This window comes from Mobula hypostoma, chromosome 11, assembly GCF_963921235.1.
Source record: "Mobula hypostoma chromosome 11, sMobHyp1.1, whole genome shotgun sequence".
NCBI lineage: Eukaryota > Metazoa > Chordata > Chondrichthyes > Myliobatiformes > Myliobatidae > Mobula > Mobula hypostoma.
Window position 1 is genome coordinate 89,984,405 of NC_086107.1, and position 27,359 is coordinate 90,011,763.

Below are 27,359 nucleotides of genomic sequence, written 5' to 3' on the forward strand. Positions count from 1 at the left end.
GGACGGAACACACTGTTGCCCAGCCCTCGAGTCCTGCACTGTTTGTTTATGGAATTGCCTCTGTAGCCTGCCATCCAGTCCCGTACTCTCCACCTTGTGACAACATGGTCCCAGTTCCCAATTCCGCAGATCCTCCCAAATGCCTTTGCTCTTCCTCTGCGAATTCTCGAGTCATTTTGATGTGATAACCTTCATCGTCGTGTCTGGGGATATGGGAAGATAGCCTTGTACCATTGGATCAGTTGTCAAAATAGAATGGGCTCGTTGAGCTGAGCAGCTGTTTCTATCTTGCGTTTAATCTTCAGTCTTTTAAATCAGGTGAACACACCATGTTTCTCCTGTAAGGCCTGTGCTATTTCAGTTCGCATCGGGATCCACCTCTGGGACTTGATCTGTCTGAGGTGTAGAACCCAGTATCTACAGGGCCCGGCTGTTTGCCCACGGTGGGGATGAACTGGAGGGAGAGGGGACTACAACCTCAGAGCAGTGGGCCAGTTTCCATCCTGGTGTTGGACCCTCTGGAAGGGGAAGCGATCCCACAGGATTCCCAGTCTCCAACATGGAGGCAATTTCATAGGAAAGCTCCCTGGAGGAGACATTCCTTCCCAAATCTCCCACTCACCCCTTCACTCATCTACTTCACACTTCCCATTGGCCAATCCCAGTGGCTGCATTACTCCTCTGACCCCGGAACTGGCTGAAGTGGGTTGGCCTTGGAGCAGGAAGCCAGGGCGATGATTCATGCCTTTTGCTGTCAATCATCCAAAGTGCTCACCATTCACTGGCTCTCTCAACTGTTTCATTATTTAACTATTTATTTTAATTAAAATAAAGTCTGTATTTAAGTTAATGTTTAAAGTAATGTTAATTATTTTCAATGTTAAAATAAAATTCATACTGACTAAGCTGGTCAGATTCTGATCGCATGTGCATTAACCAAGGCTACCTGAAGAGACTTAAAAGTCTGGTTCCTCACATCCAGTGCGATTATTTCACTCTGGAGATATCACAGCAGAGCCCCGTTTCTTTTCTTGATGTGCAATCCTGAGCACAGGACCAGAAGGCCATGACCAGGAGGGATTCCTTCATTCTCCCTCACACCAGTCCATAAAGCAACAGCTCAATCAAATAACTGACTGGTCTGGCCATAGGTGGGGTACTGGGTGCAGTGCTGCTCACCATACCTCAGGGAAGTTGTGGTAGTGCTGAGGAGATTCATCTGAATGTTGCCTGGGATCGAGCAGAGACTGAGATTGTTCTCCTTGGAGTAGATGGGGTGGAGGAGCGGGGCTGACTGAGGAAGACAATATTACGCAATGACCAACATTTCCTCTTAGCAGAAGTGTGTAAAACTAGAAGGCCTAGGTTTAAGGTTGAGATATGAGGAAGACGTGGAGGGAGGTTGCAATCTGGAACACACTGCTTAAGGGCACGGTGGACACAGACTCGCAGAACTGATGGATGAACACTTGAAATTCCGGGGCTTAGTGTATCACAGACTGAGTTCTGGGAAGTGGCCAATTAGTGTAGGTAGATACCCGGTGGCTGGAAGAAGCATGGAGGGCAGAAAGGATTGTCTCAGGTGTCTCCTTTAGCCTCAGGACTGCACAGCTTGGCACAAAATGCAGGTTGACCCTCCCAGTGTGGTGGTAAGGCAGTGTTGCACCCTCAGAGGTACTGGTTTGCAATGAGGCACTGAAAAAAATATCCATGGCACCATTTCAAATGTTCATGTTGTGACCATTATTTCTCAACCTACATCTGACCATGACTTACCAGTCAGTTTCACACTGTGGAACCTTTTGCTGTGTCCACATTGCTACAACTGGCTGCACTTCAAAGCAATGGCACTGGTTGCTTTAGCTTGGTAGAGATCTTTGGGCCCCAGATCCTACTGCACAGGCTGCCTTCATTCACAATGTCCCAGCAGCAAGTTCAAAGGACAACTACAAATTGGTCAGTAAACTTCAGCTTTCCCAGCATTTGCAGTCTCTTGTGTCTCCGGCCTCTTGCTTGACTGGATAAGCCCTCTAAAACTGTTGCACACTTTAAGACGATGATTTTCAAACAATATGAGCTTATTATACAAAACATCTGGCCAGCTGGTGGCGTAGTGGCATCAGCGCCAGAATTCTGAGCGAAGGCTCCCAAGTTCGAATCCAGCCGGCTCCCTTGCACGCTTTCTATCCGTGCTGGGTTGAGTGTTGAGCTAGCAACTCTAGCTAGAAAGCCTGCCAAAAAAAAACGTCGTCATGACGGAGTCCCGATGACTCCAGTCGGAGTTCCGATGACTCCAGTCGGAGTTAAGGGCTTTTTTCTTCACTCAAAACGTCTGTAGGACAGACCTCATCCTAGAAGTCTGTGAGATGATCTTTGTTACATCTTTCTAAGGGCCCTACTGAGAGGTCGACATTAATCTTCAGGTCTGATCTTACCGGTAGCCTCTACGTATATAACAGACATTCAGGACCAGCTGTGGGACTGTGAGACACACATATACAACCACACAGCACAGCTCAGGCCCTTCAGCCCACGATGTGCTGATCTTCTAACCTACTCCAAGATCAATCTAACCCTTCATAACCATCAATCTACATTGCCCATTTCTCTTTCAGTCATGTGCCTATCTAAGAGTCTCTTAAATGTTCTTAACATACCATCACCACCACCCGAAGGTGCATACCATGCACCCACTACTGTGTGAAAAACCTACCTCTGACATCCTCCCTAAACATTCTTTCAATCACCTTAGAAGTATCAGCCAATACCACACTGAGAAAAAGGGCACTGACTGTCCACTCTATCTCTGCCACCTATGACCTTATACACCTCCATCAAGTCTCCTCTCATTCTCCTCATCAATAAAGGCTCTAACTCACTCCACCTTTCCTCCGAAGACACACTCTCTAATCCAGGCAGCATCCTGGTAAATCTCCTCTGCGCCCTCTCCAAAGCCACCACATTCTTCCTACAATGACCAGACTGGGTGTCATCAATGAGGTCAGTATTTAGTGTCCATTCCCTGAGAAAGGGGTGGTGAGTCCATCTCCGAACTATAGTTTGTTCTTCTGGTGACAGCTCTATAGGTATGGAGTCCCAACAAGGAACACCTTCTGAGTGAAGGTCATGAATGCTTGCTAAGGTACAAAGAATCAATGATTAACTGTACTGAACAGTGGAGGGGCATCAGCCAAACCCAATGGGGTTGGTTGTCCCCGGACATATAGTTAATGCAGTTCTCCCACCTGTGAGAGGTGAAACAGTTCAGGTAGGCTGTCTCTGATGAAAAAAAATATTCAGCAGCTTTAGGTTTCTGTATCTTGCTACAGGATTGCATATGGAGGAAGGGAGAATTGATGGGGTGTCAATTTGACAATGTGTCTTGTCAGCATCCAGGGAAAGTTGGGAATGTTGGAACACTGAGCCGACATTAGTTCTACTGTCTGGGAAAAGAGCAGATTGGGAGATTGTTTGAACATTGAGCATTGGGATATTGGGAATTACCTCTGGGATACTGACCACTTAAGGTTGTTGTACCTGGTGGTGGTGATGGAGACAGGCTCCCACGATCTATTAAATGCTCCAAATGGCATGCAGCTCAAATAGCCTCTGACAACCAAGTCCAGCTCCTGGCCTTCACGTGTGGCTTAGCTACTACGTCTGGGGGAATTGTTTATACTGACAGGAGAGGGGGCAAAGGTAGGTTATTAGCACCTTAAAACCAGTTGCTTCGGGCAGATGGTGCTTGTCAGCATTGGTTGGCAGCTCATTGAGGAGAAGGAAAACTCTGATCTCAAACCTCCACTGCATTTCAGCTGTACACACTCATGGGGAAGGCTTCGGGTGTATATCCCGAGGAAAAAATCCGGAGCTGGAGTCCCTAAGGCAGTCCCACACCGAGTTCAACGCTGACCGGCAACTCCTGCGACGCTGCTGGTACCAAACTGTATCAGTCTCTGCCGTTCCTCTGGGTTCATCAGATGCGCGGAGAGGGGGAGCTTGCTACATGGGCAACAGCTCGCTCTGCATATTGTACAGCCCAGGCTTGCATATCTAGACAGCTAGGACACGATATCCATGGTCAACTGTGACCAACAGAGGCCTTCACCTCACCTCACTGACCGCTGCCATACTTGGTATTGAAGCCAGAGACTGGAACACCAGAACACTGTACACCGGTTGACGGAGGAGTGGGTGATGGGCGGCGGTGAGAGGGTGGCGAGTGGATAGATGAGGTGGCGGCAGGTGAGGGGGTTAGCGGGTGGGTGATGGATGAGCGAGTTCTTATGCCTCTGGAACAGCCGGCACGTTTGGGCAGCTCTGGAACATTGGCAATCAGTTTGGATTTGCACCAGGACTGTCAGTAAAGCTCGGAGGTAGAAGTTTTGACACATACCTTTATGTAAATACATTAAATACAATTTCACTCACCTGGAAACGCGCGTGGCACTAATAAATTAAATAAAAAATAGACGTGACGATGAAGTGCGTCGGGCTGACATATAAAAAGGGAGAGTCTTTTCCTCGTTCCAAGTAAAGAGTAAAAATGAACAAAAAAAAGTCAAAGAATGTTCCAGAACAATGACAGAACATTGCACAAGTTAAATAAATACAGTAATTGTCCATTTACAAAAGAAACACTGAAAGGTTTGAAACCATTCAATGCGTTAACAGCAAAGCCTGATTTACATGTACAACAAGAATTAAACTGGCCATACTTCACACGAGGACTCCCTCAGGCTACCGTGGTTTCAGCATGAGATGTGCTGGGGGTAGAGGGAGGGTAGAGCAGGGGCATTAGAAGGTTGCCGAGGGAGGGGGAAGTGATCTGCAACAGGGAGAGGGATGATTTCCTCCGCAGTTACCCTGTTTTATCAGCCAGAGGAGAGGCCCCTGTCGTGCTGTTCTCCTGGTCCCGGTGGGATGCACAAGGCAATCTCGGGGACTGGGGACAGCTGACCAGGCCGTTGCCTCTGCTTCCCAGCGGGAACCCACTCCACCCCCTCGGACAACAGGATCCCGTGCTCCGGAGACAAAACTTCCTTAAACGGGAGAGTCCTTGAGACACACGCATGCTCAATATCGATATAAATAAAACCAAGGTTCCGCTGCGCACGGCACTGGTGAGGAGTGGGGGAGGTATTAAATGTAACCAGTCAGTGACAGCACCTCAACAATACTCCGTGGCCAATTGAATTTGTACCTGGGGCAGCACAGCCCGAGCTGCGGGGGGTTAAGGCAGCAGTCAGTGGCCACAGGAGGGGGAGCGACGAGAGTGGGTGAGGCTGCGCCAAGCCCCAGGCAGAGGCTAACTAACATCTACGCCTTGCTCCAGACTTAGCTGGTTTTAGCACCGCACTCTCTTTGGAGCCTGTGGCCAGAACCCGTCCCCATCGCTCCTGAACCCGCGGCGCCCAGGGACCCGACCATCTAGCTCCAGGGGCCAGAACAGCACCGAGCGATCCCAGAGCAGGGCGAAGGACAGAGTAAAGCTCCCGCTACACCGACCCGTCACACGCTCTCAGGTCAGGGAGAGCAGGAGTCAGGTACGGAGAAGAGCCCCCGGCGGTCTGCGGACAGCTGAAGTGACAATTTCGAAGAGCTAGTCGCTGTTCCTGGTTGCCCTTTACTCGTGCCCCTCTCAAGACTGCTGTCCAGGTACAGTGGGTGGGAGGGGGTGGGGTGGGGAGATGTCCAATTCTAAATGCTTAGGGCAGGCAACGGGTTTGAAAAATAAAGTTCAAGGTCTTCAGCACGGAAGTCTTTGAAATTCACACACACACATACTCACACTCACACGAATAAAACCCCAGCCTCGGAGAGGGAGTATGGGAGCAGGGTCGTTCTATTTACATCCCGAACCGAATGACGCTTTAAACCGGTGTGGACCTTCTCCATCAGCGTGCACCCTGCCAGCCACCTGAACAAGCCAGACAGGCTCTGCACTGTAGGGGCCCCGAGCTCTGATCTGGAACCCACAGAGTAACAGGAGAACAAAAAACAAGGCAGCGTCGCAATCGTGATCTCGGAGTCTCTCTGGGCTCTCGCCTGCTCGTCCTCGACACGAAGAAAGTCTTTTGCTCTCAGCAATCGGATGAGGTTTGCTTGCTCGTTGCTCCTTCCTGTGATGGTGCACACACCCCGACAGCTGCTCGACCCAACACTCAGAATCTGCGGAGAGACAAGTCCCACTGAGTCAGAGCTGGGAACAGACCCTTCGGCCCATCGTCGCGGTGCACACACCCCGACAGCGGCTCAACCCAACACTCACTAGGGCTAAGTTACAGTGGCCAGTCAACCCACTGCTCGTGATATGGGAGGAAATTGGAGCACCAAGTGCCGAAGGGAAAGTAACATGCACGATCAAAGCACCAGGCATTCAACCTGTGTCAATCTTCCCTCACACACGCCCCGGGACGGAGCCTCACATGTGGCTCCCCCCATCTCCCCATTCAACCCGTGTCGTTCGGTGAAAACTTCCCTCGCAGACGCCCTGGGACAAACCCTCACGCGTGACTGCTCAAACACTCCAGAGAACTTCCCCTCACACAGGCCCGCGACGCCCCCGTCCGCCGCGGTCTCGAAGCGTGCTCACCTGCTGAGTGCTGTTAGCATGAATACGTCCGGATTGATGGGGTGTCGGCCCGCGGAGTCCCTGAGGCGGCACCTGTACCGACAAGAGGGGCGGCGTTAACTCCGAGTGCAATCTGTTTTTAATTAATTAATTTTTTAAATGAGTTTCTACAATGCGACAAAAAATACAGTGCAAAACAAACGTCTAATGTACAATTCATAACAATAAAGAAAAAGCACCCAAAATAAAATCATATAAAGTTAGTATCCTCCCCACCCTCCCACTACGCAACTCCAAGCCAACCATTTCGGTGTAAAGAAAGTTAAACAGAGCTTTCGTCACGACAGAGCTGTGAATATAAAAAAAAGTATATTGCCGACTACCTAACCTGTAATATATTTCACATGAAAAAAACCGTAAAACTTAACCAGAAGAAAGCAAGGGAATAAAATACAAAAAAAACGATAAACCTTTAATCTAAAGAGGAATTATGAAAATATTCAAGAAAAGGTCCCCACACTTTATGGAACTTTATGTCCTAATTAAGAAGTGAATAATGAACCTTTTCAATGTCTAAGCAGGACATAATGTCTCTAAGCCATTGAGAAGAGTGGGTGGGGCAACATCTCTCCACCTAAGAAGAACTATAATTTAGCCAGAAGAGAGGCAAAAGATAATGTTCGACGTTTAGTCGGAGTCAAATGCATGCCAACTTCACCCGAAGTGCCAAAAAGAGCAATCAAAGGGTTGGGTTCTAAACGGCAATTAAGAATATGGGATGCAATCTGTTTCTGCTCCACTTCGTGGCGATGTGCCTGGAGTCACTGAACACAGACCCAGGTTGTCTGTGGCCCACTGATCAAGGACCTATCTACACTAATCCCATTTACCGGCACTTGGTCTGTGGTCTTTGACAATTCAAATACTTCTGTTGTGAGAGTCGATCTGGTGACTCTCTGCACTCTCTCCAGTGTGATCACGGTCTTCCTATGGTGTGGCAACCAGATCGTATGCAGTACTCCAGCTGAGGCCAGAGCAACGCTTCAGAAAGCTATATCACGACCATCCTGTGCTAATGTTCTAAAGAGGCCAACATCCCATATCCGATCTTCATCACTTTATCCATGTGCCCTCTCCTTCACCAGTGATCCTCTCAATGTCCTTCTTTGCTGCTGCTAGTGCCTCCCCCTGCAGACCCATAAGAACATAAGAAATAGGAGCAGGAGTAGGCCATTCGGCCCACTGAGTCTGCCCCACCATTCATGGCTGATCTGTCCGTAAACTCAGCTCCATCTACCTGCCTTTTCCCCATAACCCTTAATTCCCTTACTATGTAAAAACCTGTCTAACGGTTTCTTAAATATATTTAGTGAAGAAGCCTCAACTGCCTCCCTGGGCAGAGAATTCCACAGATTCACCACTCTCTGGGAAAAACAGTTCTCCTCATCTCCCTCCTAAACCTTCCCCACTGAATCTTGAGGCAATGTCCCTGAGTTCTAGTCTCACCTACCAACGGAAACAACTTTCCTACTTCTGTCTTACCTATCCAGATCAGTGACAGTAGCCAGAAGTGAGTTAGAGCCCCTTTCCTGTTGTTAACAGATAAACACAACAAGCCTGCCCAACACCGAAACCTTGGAGGGGGATGTGGTGTTAAATTCTTCTCAGGTTGACATGGAAAATTCCCTGAGTCCTGCCAGTACGAAGCCCTCAGCCAGTATCACTACCGAGTGATATTCTGCTTTCTGCTGTGGGGCCACTGACTTACACAGTACTGCACTTTGATTTAAGTGTTCAGGGGCTGTGGAGTTAGTGCAGGAAAGCGGCACTGAGGTAGAATTTAAAAACGCAAACACGAGGAAATCTGCAGACACTGGAAATTCAAGCAACACACACAAAATGCTGGTGGAATGCAGCAGGCCAGGCAGCATCTATAGGAAGAGGTACAGTCGATGTTTCGGGCCGAGACCCTTCGTCGGGACTAACTGAAAGAAGAGAGAGTAAGAGATTTGAAAGTGGGAGGGGGAGATCGAAATGACAGGAGAAGACAGGAGTGGGAGGGATGGAGCTAAGAGCTGGAAAGTTGATTGGCAAAAGGGATACAAGGCTTGTGAAGGGAGAAGATCATGGGACGGGAGGCCTAAGGAGAAAGAAAGGAGGAGGAGAGCCCCGAGGAAGATGGAGAGCAGGCAAGGAGTTATAGTGAGAGGGACAGAGGGAGAAAAAAGAGAGAAAGAAAGGGGAGAAAAATAAAAAAATAATAAATAAATAAGGGATGGGGTAAGAAGGGGAGGAGGGGCATTAACGGAAGTTGGAGAAGACAATGTTCATGCCATCAGGTTGGAGGCTGCCCAGACGGAATATAAGTTGTTGTTCCTCCAACCTGAGTGTGGCTTCATCTTGACAGTCGAGGAGGCCGCGGATAGACATATCAGAATGGGAATGGGACGTGGAATTAAAATGTGTGGCCACAGGGAGATCCTGCTTTCTCTGGCGGACAGAGCGTAGGTGTTCAGTCACAATCTCACTGGACGGTGTCTTCCTCTGTGTTCCTGCAGCGCCCCCAGCACAAACTATTCCATTCCCCTGGTTGGCCAGTCTCCATTGTGTCTACGGAGAGAAGTGGGCTGGGTGCGTCCGGTCAATGGCTGCCCCACTTACTGTCTGCCTGCACCTTCCGCAGCTGGACGCTCTGTGAAGCAATGGCTGCTGCCGTCACCCGGAAGTTGGCGGGGAGCGTTTCCGACGTGTCTGACGTCATATCACGCATCTCCTTTGCTCGGAACCGCTTGCGCCACGACGGGGCTCGACTGAAGTTCTTGGCGTCACCCTGGAAATGATCGGAGGGGAAGGAGGAGAGGCTGCGTCACTGGTGACACACTGGAGCGGCAGGTAGTGCTGATGCCTCACAGTTCTAGTAGACCCAATCAGTCTGACCTTGCTGCTATCTACGTGGAGTCTGCATGTTCACCCTCTGACTATGAGCGCATTGAGTGCCTCAGCCTGGACAGGACAGCAGAACTCCTGCTCCTGGATTTGGGGGGGGGGGGTGGTGGCGGTGGTCGGATTAGCTGAGTGTTTGTGGGTCCCTCTAGACCTTTGAGGTGCTGATGTTAATAGTCCAGGTCATGCAGCTTCCAGACAGGTCAGGGTTACTGTTGGTCAATAGACCAGGAACTTTTTACTGGGTCTGACGTCATGACATCGGGAAAAAAAACCCTTTCCCCAAGATAATTTGTGAGGTTTTTCTGTCAAAACCAAGCCTTGCCCCTCATCTCCATTATTAAATCATCCACTTTAAGTATTTTTTTAAAGAAATTTCCATAGTTGTACACCATGGCGCTTTCACACACTGAGTCCCCCGCCCCCCGCCCAGCCATCTACACTAATCCCATTGTATTTTCTTTTCATTGCCTCCTCCCAATAACAACAGGCACGTCTGTGGGACGTGGAAGGGAACTGCAGCACCTTGGGGAAACCACATGGTCACAGGGAGAACGTGCAAACTTCACACAGGCAGCACCAGAGGTCGGGATTGAACCGGGGTTGCTGAAACTCTGGTGAGATAGCTCCACCAGCCACACAGCTGTGCCGCCAACTTTACTGTGATCTCCAAAAACCTACTTTGTACAATACAATGAGTACTTGTCCCTCTCTACATTCTCCACTCCCTTACAAACCATCAACACCAACATGTTTCAGACAGACCAGAATGTCAAGGATATCGCTCTACAGGAAGGCCACCACCTTTCAGAGCGACGACAGTGCGCTTTTCACGAAGCTAACGACCTTCCAGCAGACCAGTCAATGCTGGTCTCAATGTTGAACCTGAGCCAGCCCACAGAGTAAGCTTCTTGGAGTGAACCTTGACAATGACCACCCCATCCCTTTCCAGACCTCTTTGGCAAATGCACATCCACAGGGAAGTGCACAACTATCTCATCTGTACCAAAACCAGTGTGTGGTTGGACTGAGTTCTAGATCATGCATAAGGGATCTCACTGGGAGTTTCTCACGATCAGCCAGGAAAGATCTCATCTGTGGATCCCGGGAACGAGGCATCTTGCCAAATGACTGACAGTCTTCCCTGGGAAGTCATCCCACAGATCTCTGGACATTCTGTGCTGACCACTGCCTGATCGACAAATAGTCGCAAGTATTTTTCTACTCTGATGTCTCTATGGAGGACAGGTGGTGCTGGGCAGGACACAGGCCAGGCATCATGGGGACAGGGAGCACCTTGGTGTTTGCGTATTGCTGTCCCACGCGGTGCTTGATGCAGCGTCATCGGGTGGCCATCAGGATGAGGGCAATTGTCAGGTACCAAAACCAAATCCTAATCCCAGTTTGGGCTTCAAGGCCCACTACTTTGTGATTCCACAACCCCCCGCCCCCCCCAGTCCTGCTCCCACTCTCCAACCCACCAACTCAATGACTGAGCGATCAGCTGGGTTTGCACCGACCTCTTCATGTCGTCTGTCTGTTCCTTGAAGCAAGAGGTTGTTGAATTCATTTTCCAATATCTGGCGAGCCTGTGGAGGCAAAAGACAGTTTTATGAGCACGTAAGTAAGATGCTGCAGCTAGTCCAACCCCGTAGGAGGCTCCAAGAACTCATCACCCCCCTCTCCAGCTTCAGGCAGCCGTGAAGGGCAGCTCCTAGACTTCACTGAAGTGACTGGAACTAGAGGTGAAAGGTGAAAACCTGGAGGGGGGGGGCGGAAGCTTCTTAACTCAGAGGTGTGAGAACGAGGAACGAGTTGCAAGTGGAAATGGTGGATCCAGCCTCGATTTCAATTATTAAGAGAAGTTTGGATAAGTACATGAATGGGAGGGTTTCGGAGGGCCAGATGCAGGTCGATGGGGCTAGACAATAATAGTTCATCACAGACTAGATGGGCTGAAGGGCCTGTTTCTATGCTGTAGAAAAGACAAATTGCATCTGGAGGAAAAGGTACAGACAAGATCATCAGGTGAAAGATCATTAACTCAAAACATCAACTCTATTTCTCTCTTCGAGAATCCAACCCAATCCCGTTTCTGACACCTTTTGTCCTTACTTCTCATTTCCAGAATGCTGCTTCTTTTTTCAGTTTTATCAGACTTGAATAATTGACCTTGAATTGAATGGAATTTTGCTCTTTGTAAAAGGAGACGATTCTTTCAAGGTGCAAACATTACTTTGAAGGTCATCACAAGTTCAGGGAGGCGTTAGATTCCTGCGTCCTTGGCTAACCTGCCGTCAGCCACTTGGTTACCAGCGACGTGGGCTCCCACAACTCCTCAGGAACTGTTCCTGACAATCAACTCCAAACTCTAGCTGAGTCATTCTTCCATGTTTAGAAGGAAATCTTTTGATCTACTGCGTTGTATGAATTAAATTAATTTTACTGACTCTCAATTCTCCAACCTGATATTCTCTTATAACACCTGACCATTCAGCCCATCTCATCTTTACGCATTTTCAATGCAATCCCAACAATCCACTAATTTCATGGGAATCTCTTTCTTGCCCGTGAACTCTAGCCTGATTCTCCCGTCACACTCACCCCAGGGCAATCTATAGTAACCGATAAACCAGCACAACTTTGGGATGAGAGAGAAAACTGGAGCAGCCAGGAGGAATCCCATTAGTTCACGGAATGAACATGTGAAACTGCACACAGACAGTTCCCGAGGTCAGGATCAAACCCGGGTGGCTGGAACCGAGAGGCAGCAGCACTCTGGCTGTGCCACTGAGCCACCCCTTCCTTCTCTCCAAGGGTCCCACCATGTTCCCCTGAGTCCGCTGCTAAGTTGTCACCAGCTGAGAGCTCTCCCAGCTCACCAAACCTTGCCTGGACTTGGCAGGTACTATGTCCGTGCATGCAGTCCCATTCCGTTGCCTGTTCCCTGGACGGGACTGTGCACCAACTGCAGTGTGAGGGCACACGGTAGCGACCTGTGATCTCTCGGGCACTGCTATCAGTATTCCCCCATTCACGCTGAGGTCCCTTGTATATTCCAATCCCCTTTCCCTCCCCATCACCCACCATCAGCACCTCCCAAAATCTACAACCGCTTCCTAACCAATCAAAATGCTGGAAAAGATCTACACTGGGCTTTGCAACCATCTTTGGTGGGAATGGGCGAGATTATCCACCACCCAGTTTTGACATTACTCCCATCCCCACCTCTCATGACCCCTGTCGGGGGCTGTCTGTCCACTTGGGGAAGGTCTGCAGCTGGCTTTCTCTCCTGTGCCACCTGGCCCTTGCCCTCCTACCCCACCACGGCCTTCTACAGCCTGCTGCCCAGCACAGCCGCGCCACAGCGAGGTTTCAGCACTCCGAGCATCACGTGTACCTGCGTGTTCTGCATTGGGATCTGCAGCAACAGCGCGATGTCGTTGTGATCGAAGGTGTCGTCCAGGGCGATGAGAGCTCCGTGCACCCCACTCTCCTGAAGGTTATTGCTGTATTCCTTCAGCCCGATCGCCTGGACCCACGCCATCATCCGGTCATTTGTCCACACCATTACGTCTGCGGAGGACAGGAAAGGTCTGAGTGATGCCTTCGATGTTCCGATACGCCACACGGGGTCAGGGGATAAGGTCAAATGTAGAGGGGGACTAAAGTGGGGTAAATCTCCCAGTTACGGTTGGCATGGGGGTGAGCGAGTCTGCTGGGATAGTCGGTAGCTGCAAGTCACCGTGAGAGTATGGAAACTGGCTGAAGTTGGAGGGTGTTGGGAGAATAATGCACGGGATTCGTGTCCAGTCAGTGAAAACATGTGCTTGGTATTCAGCTGGGTTTGAAGGGCTAGATTTGCTAGAAATGCTGAGATTTATACAGTGGAGACAGATTATTTTGTTTCCTCATCACACGGGGATGTTTCCAGGTGTTGGGGAAGACAGACTCTGGTAACGGAACAAGCATCAGCACTGAATCCACAACACGAGACTAAGCTCAGCCCCACTGCCCCGGCGGGAGATGGCCACTCTCTCTGGGGATCAGCCCGGCACTCACCCTTCACCTGTGACAAGCTCCCCTCCCGTTTGCTCTCCAGTTCCTTCTTGTCGTAGTTTAGCCGCTTCAGACACATGATGCCGTAGTGGAGACTGATCCTGCAACACAGAAACTCCACCGTCAGAATGGCTCGGACCGGACTGAGAGGAGAGAGACCTTGAGTTACAGCCGGTGGTCACTCAGGGAAAGTGTGTCCTGGAGGACAGACTGTGGTCACTGAGGGTGGGGAGTTTCCTGGGGTACAGACTGTGGTCACTGAGGGTGGGGAGTTTCCTGGGAGACAGACTGTGGTCACTGAGGGTGGGGAGTTTCCTGGGGTACAGACTGTGGTCACTGAGGGTGGGGAGTTTCCTGGGGTACAGACTGTGGTCACTGAGGGTGGGCGTTTCCTGGGAGACAGACTGTGGTCACTGAGGGTGGGCGTTTCCTGGGAGACAGACTGTGGTCACTGAGGGAGGGGAGTGTCCGAGGGTATAGACTGTGGTCACTCAGGGAAATGTCCTGGGTGCTTGGAATTCACGCCAGGGTGACCGGATCTCACGGTTGGGCAACTGGAACTCACACCTGGGTAACTGGACCTCATGCCTGGGTGACCGGAACTCACGCCTGGGTATCTGGACTGCACGCCAGGGTGACCGGATCTCACACTAGGGTGGGGTTTGGGAGCTGATATTTGCCTTATGGGGAACACCTGCTCTGCTGTGGTCCCGTCCCACTGAGGTGGTGACTCCAGTGCAGTGAACTCCCATAATCGGCGTGGCGAAGACATTGGTGTCAGAGTGGCAGGCTTTCTGAATGGCACGCTGTCGCTTCTCTTCGTACCCAAAACTTTTCCTGCATGCGCTTGGCCGGACAGGAATAGGATGATGGCACAGAGGAATGAGTGGCTGAGGAGCTGGTGCAGGGGCAGAGTTTCAGATTTCTGCATCACTGGGATCTCTTCTTGGGAAGATATGACCTAAACAAAAAGGACGGGTTACACCCGAACCCGAGGGGGACCAGCATCCTTGCAGGCAGGTTTGTCAGAGATGTTGGAGAGGACTTAAACTAATATGTCGGGGGGATGTGAACTGGAATGATAGGGCTGAGGATGGGACAGGTTCACAGGCTGATGCATTGTGTAGTGAGACTGTGAGGAAGGGCAGGCAGATGATAGGGCTAAATTGCAGTCAGTGTAGTGAGCTGAAGTGTAACATGGGGGCAAAATCAAAAAGGGTGATGAATACAGGATGGAAGGAATAAAGTAGATTATCTTCTAGCAGTTTGAGATCGGCAAGTGTGACATTATGGGCATCACTGAGTCGTGGCTGAAAGATCATTGTTGAGAGTTGGCATCCATGGATACACCTTGTATCGAAAGAACAGGCAGGTAGGCAGAGGGGGTGGAATGGCTCTGGTGGTAAAAAATGAAATCAAATCCTTAGAACGAGATGGCACGGGATTGGAGATGTAGAATCCTCCTGGGTAGAGTTAAGAAACTGCAAGGGTAAAAAGACCCCGATGGGAGTCACATATATGCCTCTGTCAGTACCCAGGATGTGGGATATATATTACAAAGGAAGATGGAAAAGGCATGTAATAAGGGCAATGTTACAATAGTCATGGGGGATTTCAATATGCAAGTAGATTGGGAAAATCAGGTTGGTGCTGGATCCCAGGAGAGGGAATTAGTAGAACACCTATAAGCTGGCTTTCTAGGGCAGCTTGTGGTTGAGTCCACTAGAGAAAAGACCCAATTCTGGATTGGGTTTTGTGTAATGAACCAGATATTGATTGGGGAGCTTAAGGTGCAGGAATCCTTAGGAGACAATGATCATAATATCATAGAATTCACCCAGCAGTTTGAGAGGGTGAAGGTAGAGTCTGATGTATCAGTATTACAGTGGAGTAAAGGGAATTAGAGGCATGAGAGAGAGGAGCTGGCCAAAGTTGATTGGAAGGGGCATCAGCAGGGATGACAGCAGAACACCAATGATTGGAGTTTCTGCAGGGAAGGCGCAGGATACATACATCCCAAAGATGGAGAAGCATTCTAAAGGGAGGAGGCAACCGTGGCTGACAAGGGAAGTCAAAGAAAGCATAAAAGCAAAAGGGAAGGCATATAATAAAGCAAAAATTAGTGAGAAGTTAGTAGAATGGGAAGCTTTTAAAAACCAACAGAAGGCAATTAAAAAGTCATAAGGAGAGAAAAGACGAAATATCAAGGTAAGCTAGCCAATAATATCGAAATTTTTTTCAGATGTATAGACTAAAAGAGACATGAGACTGAATACTGGACCACTGGAAAATGACACTGGAGAGGTAGTAATAGGGGACAAAGAAATGGCAGATGAACTTGATTAAGTATTTTGTATCAGTCTTCACCATGGAAGACACTAGTAGTATGCCAGAAATTCGATAGTGTCAGGGGCAAATGTGAGTGCAGTTTATGTTACTATGGAGAAGGTGCTCGGGAAGCTGAAGGGTTTGAAGGTAGATAAGTCACCTGGGCCAGATGGACTACACACAGGGTTCTGAAAGAGGTGGCTGAAGAGATTGTGCAGGAATGAGTAATGATTTTTTGAGAATCACCAGATTCTGGAATGATTCCAGAGGACTGCAAAATTATAAATGTCACTCAGCTCCTTAAGAAGGGAGGGAGACAGAAGAAAGGAAATTATAGGCCGAATTCAGTGGTTGGGAGGATGTTGAAATCCATTATTAAGAATGAGGTTTTGGGGTACTTGGAGGCATATGATAAAGCAGGCCAAAGTCAGTATGGTTTGTTTAAGGGAAAATCTCGCCTGACAAATCTGTTGATAATTTTTGAGTGAACAACAGACAGGATAGACAAAGGAAAGTTAATGGATGTTGTTTACTTGGATTTTGTTTTCTTTGACGAGGTGCCACATATGAAGCTACTGAACAAGATAAGAGCCCATGGTATTACAGGAATGGTACTCGCACAGATACAAGATTGGTTGATTGGCAGAAGGCAAAGAGTGGGAGTAATGGGGCCTATTCTGGCTGGCTGCTGGTGACTAGTAGTGTTTCACCGGAGTTGGTACTGGGACTGTTTCTTTTCACATTCTATGTCAACGATTTAGATGATGAAATTCAAGCAACACGCACAAAATTCTGGAGGAACTCAGCAGGCCAGGCAGCATCCATGGAAAAGAGTACAGTCAATATTTTGGACCAGGACCCTTCATCAGGACTGGGAAAAGAAAGATGAGGAGCCCAAGTAAGAAAGTGGGGGGAGGGGAGGAAGAAACATAAGGTGATAAGTGAAACCAGGAGAGGTGAAGTAAAGAGCTGGGAAGTTGATTGGTGGAAGATACAGGACTAGAGGAGGAATCTGATTAGAGAGGACAGAAGACCACGGAAAAAAAACAAAAAGGGGGAGGAGCACCAAAGGGAGGAGATAGGCAGATAAGGTGAGGGGGGAAATCGGAATGGGGCATGGTGGGGGTGGGGTAATCTCACTACTGGAAGCTCGTGCCATCAGGTTGGAGGCTACCCAGACAGAACATAAGGTGTTGCTCCTCCAACCAGAGTGTGGCCTCATCATGGCAGTAAAGGGGGCCGTGGACAGAAATGTCAGCATGGAAATGGGAAGTGGAATTAAAATGGGTGGCCACTGAGAGATCTCACTTTTTCTGGCGAACGGAGCGAAGATGCTTGGCGAAGCAGTCTCCCAATCTATGTCCCATCTCACTGATATACAGGAGGCCAGACTGGGAACACCGGATACAGTAGATGACCGAAACAGACCCACAGGTGAAGTGTTGCCTCACCTGGAAGGACTGTTTGTGGCCCTGAATGGTAGTGAGGGAGAAGGTGTAGGGGCAGGTGTAGTACTTGTTCTGCTTGCCAGGATAAGTGCCAGGAAGGAGATCGGTGGGGAGGGACGAATGGACAAGGGAGTCGCATAGGGAGCGATCCCTGCGGAAATCAGAAAGTGGGGCGGGGTGCGGGGGGAGGGAAAAGATGTGCTTGGTGGTGGGATCCCGCTGGAGATGGAGGAAGTTATGGAGAAACCATAACTTAGTTGCTGGAATTGATGGCTGTGTGGTCATGTTTGCAGACAATATGAAGATAGGTGGAGGGGCAGGTAGTTTCGAAGAAGCAGGGTCTGCAGAAGGACTTAGATTGGGAATGGGCAAAGAAGTGGCAGATGGAATACAGTGTAGGGAAGTGTAAGGTCATGCACTTTGGTAGAAGGAATAAAGGTGTAGACTACTTTCTAAAGAGGGAGAAAATTTAAAAAAAATCAGAGGTGCAAGGACTTAGAAGACCTTGTGCAAGATTCCATAATGGTGAACTTGCAGGTTGAGTCAGTGGTAAGGACGGCAAATGCAATGTTAGCATTCATTTCAAGAGGACTAGAATATAAGAGCAGGGATATAATGTTGAGGTTTTATAAAGAACTGGTGAGGCATCATTTGAAGTATTGTGAACAGTTTTGGGCCCCTTATCTTAGATAAGATTTTCTGGTATTGGAGACGGTGGAGAGGGTCGAGGAGGTATAGGAGAATGATTCCAGGAATGAAAGGGTTAACACACGAGGAGCTTTTGATGGCTCTGGGCCTGTACTTGCTGGAGTTTAGAAGAATGAGGGGGGTTCTCATTGAAATCTATTGAATATTGAAAGGCCTAGAAAGAGTGGATTTGGAGAGGATGTTTCCTATAGGGGGGGAGCTGAGGACCAGAGGGCACAGCCTCAGAATAAGAGGATATCCCTTTAGAATAGAGATGAGGGGCAATTTCTTTAGCCCAAGGGTGGCGTATCTGTGGAATTCATTGCCACAGGCAGCTGGGGAGGCCAAGTCATTGAGTATATTTAAAGCAGAGGTTGATAGGTTCTTGATTAGTTAGGGTGTCAAAGGTTACGGGGAGAAGGCAGGAGAATGGGGTTGAGAGACATAATAAATCAGCCATGATGGAACGGCAGGGCAGACTCAATGATCCAAATAGCCTAATTCTGCTCCTGTGTCTTATGGTTTTATGGTCTTTTCCTGAGCAGATTACACATTGGTGGTAAATCCCTCAGCGAGTTGAGGGGGTGGGGCAACACTGTCCTCACTGACTAATGTCACTCCAGCCAACCATCGAAGGGCTGCTGTGGGATCTTGCAGTGTAATCCGTAGCATCCTGGTGCATGCTGGTATCTGATTGTGGGAATATCTGCATCGGACTCACTTGGGAGTTCACACTGACAAATCAGGGGCACAGCCGTGTAGTGGTTAGTGTTGTGCCTCACAATGCCAGTGGTTAAGGTTCAATTACTGCCCCTGCCTCTGATGCGTTGGTACGTTCTCTGTGGGACGATGTGGGGTTTCCATGGGGTGCTTTGCTTTCTTCCCACATGCCAAAGTCGTCCGGGTTAGGGTTAGTGAGATGTGAACATGTATGGTGACACTTGCACACCCCTGGACTGTGTTGGTTGTTGACGTACATGACATGTATTTTGTGATGCACTCACGGACGAACGAAGTTGATCTTTGATGGGCTGGGACACAGAAGGACCCTAACCCACCCTGATGCCTGATCCCCAGCCCAGAAGCCAGCTCTCTGTCAACCTGGACCCCCGTGCACGTGGCAGATCTCCGACGTGGATCAGAGGAGCTCAGTCCACGTACGATGAGATCAATGCGCTCACCAGTGAGCCACGTGTCAAACATCGGGGTCTAGGAGTATCTAAGATTTACAGCCGCTCTTTATCAAAGAGATGGCCAAACCTGCCGGTGCAGACGTTCACCATGATCCCACTGGAAGGGCAATGAGGAAGCCCCAGGATTTGTATCGGGGTGTGGGTTGTGCACAGCAAGATCCCACGAGAGCCCCTGGAGCACTGGCTGGAGTGTTGTCAGTGGGTGCGCAGACCACGCGTCAGTAGGGTGGGGCAGTTCGCTGGGTGAAGAACGTTGAGGGGGCAGCACTGGGACAGCATGGCTGAGAGTTTCAACCCCCGCCCCACCTGTGGAAACTGTCCACCATCTTCAGCTGGCCGCGAAGTTCTTTCTTGGTGAGATGGTCCAGCATGCGGGCGTCGACCAGAGACTCCATGAAGTAACTGCGGTACTGCGGCAAGCCAAGGCTGGGAAGCCAGTCGTTTCCCACCCACTCGTGGTTCATGTCTCCGTGGGCCAAGATCTGAGGGTGTCAAAATAAGTAAAGTCTCACGTGAAGCCGGCCACTCTCAAGGTCCACGTGCCTACCCCGATTTTAATGATCAATGGCATGCCAAGGACCAGGTGATTGATGAGAACAACTGCTGCACAAACACAACGTGGAGAAACGTCAACCGGAGCTCCACAGGAAAGGAATCAAACATCCGAAACTGGAACTACCAGGAGATATGGGGAAAGAGCAAGTCAGCAGGTTTTAAGATGCTTTTACAAAGGGAAATGGCTTCACGGAAAGAAGTCCAGAGTTTGGGAAGTTGCCAGTTGAAGGAGATACCAACAGCAAACTGATGGAAATCCGGCACAAGCAAGGCAGAACTGGGCAGAGACTGTGAGGCAGAGGTGGTCACTGATTCAGTAAGTCTTTTCTGTACTGAACAGCCACTCTAACCTACCTCTCACAGCGGCTAATGCCAGCGACCAGCATTTCCATAGCAGCTGGGGACTAAAGGTATTGGCCTTGTTTCAAGCATTTGGTTTGTCAAACACTTGCAGCTGGAATCCAGTAAATAATTTTAAAGCCCTATTAGATTAAAAACAAATGAAGAAAAAAAAAATTGCCCAGAATAAATGTGAGGAATTTGGTCTCCAAATATCTCCAGTGAAACAACGTTCAAGCTTTAGGCAGCCTCTGGATTTTGCTGGATAGTGTTCAGAGTTTCCCAGGGTCACTGACTGCCCCCACGGGTCACCACTTCTGTTTGTATTTGGCCCCAGACGTCCCAGTATATGACCCTCCTCATCCACAAAATGCTGGAGGAACTCAGCCGGTCAGGCAACATCTATGGAGGAGAATAAGAAGTCGACGTTTTGGGCTGAGACCCATCATCAGGCTGTGTCTCGTCATAAACATCACTTTCATCACCAAGTCTTGGCCCAAGACATCGACTGCTTATTCCCCTCCATAGATGCTGCCTGAGCTGCTGAGCTTCCCCCAGCATTGCGTGTGTGTGTTGCTGAATCTCCACTCCCTCACCACAAACACCACCTCCACCATCCCAACCATTGTTTGGCCACTCATATCCACCACACAAACCCCCACTTACCCATCCTCCAATGGACTGTCAATCAAACATTAAGCCCCACCCCCACACACCACCATGTTGACACGTTTGTCCATAAAAGAGAAGGTTTCAATGATTAATGTCCTGGGAAGGTTCCCAGTGATAGCCCGGAACTGTGCCCCATTCCTTGGGGCTCCAGGACAACCCTGCTGGCAGGATTGCCATCAGCTCCTGGAGAATCAGGGCACAGCTACCAGCTCCTTCCCTGTTTGCCGTCCGCGACCCCCAGCCCAACTTCAATACCCTAAAGCGAGATGTGAATGGAAAACAGGAACACAAAACCCACCTGGTCCCAGCTGATTTCCTTGGCTTCCTACCACCGGACAGGTTAGAGGTTAGTGAGGCAGAGGGTGAAAGGATGCAAGAAAAAAGTTAGTACAGGGTTAGTGTGAAGTATGTGCCACTTTGTGTAGACCACAGGTACCAGGAGTGGAGGGAAGGAGGAACTGGGGAAGAAGATTGGCCGTGAAGAGTGGCAGAGAAGGCTCGAGGAGTCAAACACTTCCCCCTGATCCTTTACTTCTCCTGCCCTCTTCCCATCCTCCGACTCCATCCCTGCTCCTCCTCCTGAACCACCACCCTTCCCCCTCTCCAATCCTCTTCCTCCTCCTGAATCACCTCCCTTCCTTCTCTCCAATCCTCCTCCTCTTCTCCCTATTCCTCTTCATGAAGCTCCTCACTTCCCTATTCCCACCGCTGACGCCATCCGCAGCTCCTCTTCCCCCGTGTCACTATGTGTGCCGGCAATATCAGAATCCAAGTGCAGAGGAAACACAGTCTCCGACGTAGGGACGGTGATGACAGTTCATTCATCATAAACATCGGCAACTCAGCCGTGCAACACTGTGAGAATTAACATTCTCAAAACTAGGACCCTGCGATTAGTGCCAATCAGGCGTCCACTAGTAACATGGAATCCCTGAGCCTATCAAAATAAACTTAATTAAACAGAAAGCACCAAGAAAACATATTACAAAGAGCAATACAACTTGAGAAAAAAAACACAAGGAACTCTAAATGACTAACTACTCTTGTTAAACCGCAATAAGCCAATTCAGGTGCTATAAAAACCTCAGAACCCAATGCTCTCCAGTGCCTCTCACAGGCCTGCTGAGCTCATTACTTCCTGTTCCTCCTCCTGCTCCACTTCTTCCTTTATTCAACAGGCTGGTGGTGTCAACTTGAATATTTTGCCCAGGACGTCTTTAACTGACCACGGTGCCAACCTAACCCACCCCAGTGGCCTGCACACGGACTGTATCCGTTTATTGCCTGTCCTGTGTACATATACAGCTCCTCACACACACAGGAGTACAGGTCCTGAGGGTGGTAGTTTCTACAGCTAGGTCTTGGGACTAGGTCTCTATTCAGTGCTCTTCAATGATCACGTTTAATCTTATGATATTCTCCCCATGCCCAAGAGGCAGGATGCAGGGAGGACACTGGCCTCAGCAGATCAGGAGAAGGATAAGAAGGACTGGGTTAAGAAAAATCTTCAGGACGTTCTTCCCTGGAGGATGTGAATGTTAAATAATTGAGTTTATTCCAAACAGCCGTCAAGGGGTTTCTGGATATTGAGGGTTATGGGAAGAGCGAGGAAACACACTATTAGATTAGCTGTGATCAGCCTCAGAATCGAAGGACATCTGTTTCGAATGGCAATGAGGAGGAATTTCTTTAGCCTGAGGCTGATGAATCTATGAAATTCATTGCCACAGACAGCTGTGGAAGCCAAGTCATTGGGTATATGTAAAATGGAGGCTGACAGGTTCTTACATTGATGTTGTTAGAGATTAGAGGAGAAAGCAGGAGAATGGAGGTAAGAGAGACAATAAATAAATAAGTATGACTATGACTAAATCAGACATAATGGAATGGCAGAGCAGACTTGATTTGCTGAATGGCCTAATTCTGCTCCTATGTCTTATTAAATAATGCCACAGGAGGCTGGAAGGGTTGAATAGCCTGCTGCTGTCCCTATTTCCAATTTTCTTCAGGCCAGAGTCTGCCTGTTCCCTCAGGGGGACAGAACCATCTCACAGTCCTTATTCAAAGCAGATCTACACCCCCCCCCATGTATGTAGCCCCCAACTAACAAGATAAACAGAATACATAATAAGAGCTGCTGTGTGTGAATTGGCTGCATTTGCTAGAAAATGTTTGATTATGGTTCAGACATTATGTCGTTGAGTACACTGTACTGCGGATGATATGGGAAGTGCCACCCTGAACACAAGGTAAACACCATGAGTTTTTCACTTCGTGAAGTATTTCTGAAACTGGAATCTTTTCCCCACGGCAGGGGTGTCACTTCATGTGAACTCTTTGTTGAACCTACACTCTCCTTCAACATACCCTCTGGAATTCCTCTATCAAACCTCTATAAACTCTTAAAAGTGTGACAGGTAAACCAATGACACCTTTTCTTCGTGAACTTCAGTTTGGAACGTTACTTGCTTATTTTCATTGTTTGCGTGATTTAGTCCTTTCTGCACACTGGGTGTTGTCAGTCTTTTGTTTTTAAGTGGGTTCTAATGGGTTTCTTTGTTTTGGGGCTGCCTGTAAGGAGACAAAACTCAAGGTTTATTATGGAATACTGTGCATACGTTGATAATAAATGTACTTTGAACTTTTAAGTCCATGCTGTTGTAGTCCGGAGCACATCACTGATTGTGTTCCCATATTCAATACTGTCCAATAAACTGCGGCATAAACACAACCCAGGACAGCTGTCTCTCTAAATGCAGACAACGGCCTGCAGTGTAGTAGGATAGCTTTTTATTTTTGTTATTTATTGAGAAAGTGCAGAATAGGCCCTTCTGACCCTTTGAGCCTAGCAATAAGGCTCCACCTCTGTCTGCAGCAGCAACTACCATATGGAAATTCATGAGCATTTCTATCTGAAAACTGCCGGCGACCTCTCAGCCCCTCAAACCTATCCCACTATTTCAGGGCTGATCTGACTGTAACCTCAACACTGCACTTGACTACTCATGGTAACCTTGCAACCCTCACTTGTCAAACACCTCTTAAAAAGCATTCGGACTGCTACCACTGCCCAATAAGTGGAATTCCAAAGACTCTCAGCCATCAGAGAAAAGAAATTCACCTCATCTTGGCCTTAAATAGGTGAACCCTTACATTAAAGACCTGTTTCCACACCCACTCTATCAAACCGTTCACAATTTTTCAGTCGTCCCCTCTCCCTCTCTGGTACCTATTGAGTACAAACTTAGCCTGCCCTCCCTGTTATGAGACAACCTTCCCCTTCTAGGTATTGGTTGGGTGAACCTTACCCCAACTTGTTCCAAAACACCGTGGCCCCACCAATGCCCAATGCAACTGAAGGGTAACCACCCTGGTTGCACTTTTAATTCTTGCAACAACTTGCTCATTTCTCCCTGTGTCTGCAAATTCGTGTTTTGTAAATTCTCTGCCTGTTCGCTCTACAATCTCCAACCATCTGCAAGCCGTGCTTCTTTAAATTGCTGCCATGGTCAATTTCACATTTTCCATTTTCCGGAGCTTTGGCCATGATTTAACCCAACTATGTCTCTTTGTTTAGGTGCAGTCATCTTTGTCAATCATACCATAGGGGAATTATATCAAAATAGGGACTGAATGTTCGTCAGTAATGTGGACTAACCACGGTCAAAGCAGCAACACCTTTAACCTAAATTTATTATCAGAGTACACAGATGTCACCATATACAATACTGACATTAATTGTCTTGCAGGCATACTCAATAAATCCAATAACCAAATTAGAATTAATGAAAGGCTGCACCAACTAGCATGCAAAAGATAGCAAACTGTGCAAATGCAAAAAGAATGAAGAAATAATAATAAATAAATAAGCAATAAATAAAGTAATAACCTTCACCACCTTATAACCAACAGCCCTGACACTAACCAATAAACATAGGAGTAGAGGGAGAGGAGAATTCCGACAATCTGGCACCCACAGGTTGGCAGATTTTCTGAACTACTGGATGTGACTCCCACTAACATACCAAAATGTTTCAATACACTTTTTGTATCACATTTACAATAAAAAAGCTCAAGAAATATACAAACACTCCCACGTTTCTGAGTCCGGTCCCAGCTGTGGCCACACCCTGGCTCACGGTCCAGACCCCTGTCTCCAGCTCCGGTCAGACACCGGCTCACGGTCTGGACCCACGTTTCCAGGTCCAATCCCACCCACATTTCCGAGCCCTGGTCTTGTGGACACTGAGCCTAGCTCCAGTCACGCCCCTGGATCCCCGGCTTCCAGCTCCAGTCTCGGCTCTGGCTGCAATCCGGACTAATGGGTGAGCCTGTTGCAGGAACGTCAGGATCCCCAAACAGCCGGAGGCTGGATCACCTGAATCTTGCTGGCATTTAAGATGAACATTCTAAGTCTATGAATTCTTCTACAGAACATTCAGGAGGTGGTGGACGTTGAATCAGAGGGCGGATAAGATAACAGGTCACTTTTAGTAAGAGGGGAACAGAGAAAACAAAATAACAAAGAAAACAGAGCAACAATTGCAGGGTGTTTTAAACAAGGTACCAAGTTTAAAGACTTAATTGTTGCTTTCACCTGGCTCGGCTCAAAGTTCCAGCTAGTAACAGAGAGCCAGGCAAATTAAATCTAAAATCACAATATCCACTCAAGCTGAGCCTTTACCACAGTGAAACATCCAGTTATTAAAGAGGAGAAGTGACACAGGATGACAGAGTCACAGCCTAGAAACAGGCCATTTGGCCCTTCCAGTTCATGCTGACCATCAATCACACACACAAGGAGCAAATTCCAGAGCTTTGACCCAAGTCAGGTGAAAGCAAGAATTAGGAGAGAGCGAGATCAACGAGTGGTGTGAGAGCGAGAGCAAGGTGTTTCTACGAGGCACGGCTTGACTGGGAACCTGTACAGATTAGTGGACACAGAGACCAAGTGCACCGGGGCATCGGGGTTCGGATGACCTCACATTACGGACGTTAAGGGGAGCCGGCGGGAGTGCACTGGGAGGGTTAGATCTGGAGTAAGAGTGGCGTGGCTGGGAGTTTTGGACAAATTAAGGGAGAGGGGCAGGTCAGATACAGGTGGAACCATGCAGATCGAGTGACGGAGTTGTCCGAAACGCACCACAGGCTCAATGTCATCACTGGGTTTGCGAGGGCCTCGTTCGGTTTTGGGAAGGGAGAAAGTTTCTGCTCATCCAGTACACGGTGTTAAATGATGTCTGATGCCAGGGGCAGTGGTGTGGGGTCTGGGGTCTGGGGGTGGGGACAACCCTGGAGGCACCGGGAGAAAGAGCTGACAAAGGGAACACCCAACTTTAACTAACATGGAAATTAAAAACGTGGAAATAATCCTGTTAGATAAAACTAGTTTCAAACCATCCCTCCCCTCCCTCACTTTCTTCTTTCCATAGGGATCACTCCCTACACGACTCCCTTCTCCATTCGTCCTTCCCCACTGATCTCCTCCCTGGCACTTATCCTTGCAAGCGGAACAAGTGCTTCACCTGCCCCTACACCTCCTCGCTCACTACCATTCAGAGCCCCAAACATTCCATAGAGGTGGGGCGACATTTCACCTGTGAGTCTTTGGGGTCATTTACTGTGACCGGTGCTCCCGATGTGGCCTCCTGTATATCGGCGAGACCCGAAATAGATTGGGAGACCACTTTGCCAACCACCTACGCCTCATCCGCCAGAACAAGCGGAATCTCCCAATGGCCGCCCATTTTAATGCCACTTCCCATTCCCATTCCGACATGTCAGTCCCAGGCCTCCTCTACTGTCGTGATGAGACCACACTCAGGTTGGAGGAGCAACACCTCATATTCCGTCTGGGTAGCCTCCAACCTGAAGGCATGAACATCAATTTCTCAAAGTTCCTGTAATGCCCTCCTCTCCTTCAGCATTCCCCATTCCCATTTTCCTCTCTCACCTCATCTCCTTACCTGTCCATCACCCCCCTCTGGTGCTCCTCTCACCTTTTCTTTCTTCCATGGACCTCTCTCCTCTCCTGTCAGAGACCCCCTTCTCTAGCCCTGTACTTCTTTCACAAATCAAGTTCCCAGCTCTTTACTTCACCACCCCCTGGTTTCAACCCTCACCTTGTGCTTCTCTTTCCCCTCTCCCTCCCTCCCACCTTCTTACTCTGACTCCTCATCTTTTCTTCTCCTGTCTTGGCCGGAAACGTCGACTGTACTCTTCTCCAGAGATGCTGCCTGGCCTGCTGAGTTCCTCCAGCATTTTGTGTGTATTGCTAAAACTACGCCAGCCTTAGTATAAAACTGTTCGGACCCCAGCAAAGTGCGGATACCTCAGGATAAAGAGGGAATTTGGCTGCAAGCTTGTACTGGAAGAGCTGGGGTTGTCCTTACAGTGGGGAAGATGGAGAGAGATGAGAGGTTAACGGGATGAAGACAAGGTCACAGGGCAGAGCTGTTCTCAGGGGCATTAGGACTGAAGGAGGAGGGAGAGAGGGAAGAGCTTGTTATCTGAATTCACTGCCATTAAGGTGGTGGGAACAGAATTATTCTAGATCTTAAA

General features: G+C 48.8%; 1 protein-coding gene across 4 annotated transcripts in view; it reads right to left on the bottom strand.

The window, feature by feature from the left end:
• Window positions 1-4,392: 4,392 nt before the first annotated feature.
• The window catches only part of LOC134353930 (liprin-alpha-3-like), a 123,666-nt gene continuing 100,699 nt past the window's right edge, over window positions 4,393-27,359 (bottom strand). For 3 of the 4 annotated variants that reach the window (XM_063062480.1, XM_063062479.1, XM_063062483.1), the window contains 8 exons: window positions 21,097-21,123; window positions 19,539-19,714; window positions 13,580-13,677; window positions 12,918-13,093; window positions 11,038-11,106; window positions 9,236-9,404; window positions 6,596-6,667; window positions 4,393-6,171 (listed from right to left, as the gene is read on the bottom strand). In XM_063062480.1, coding sequence (XP_062918550.1) covers window positions 6,609-6,667; window positions 9,236-9,404; window positions 11,038-11,106; window positions 12,918-13,093; window positions 13,580-13,677; window positions 19,539-19,714; window positions 21,097-21,123 — 774 coding nt within the window. In that variant the 3' untranslated portion in view covers window positions 4,393-6,171; window positions 6,596-6,608. The remainder of the gene's footprint in view (window positions 6,172-6,595; window positions 6,668-9,235; window positions 9,405-11,037; window positions 11,107-12,917; window positions 13,094-13,579; window positions 13,678-19,538; window positions 19,715-21,096; window positions 21,124-27,359) is intronic. The other variant, XM_063062482.1, reaches the window with a different exon arrangement.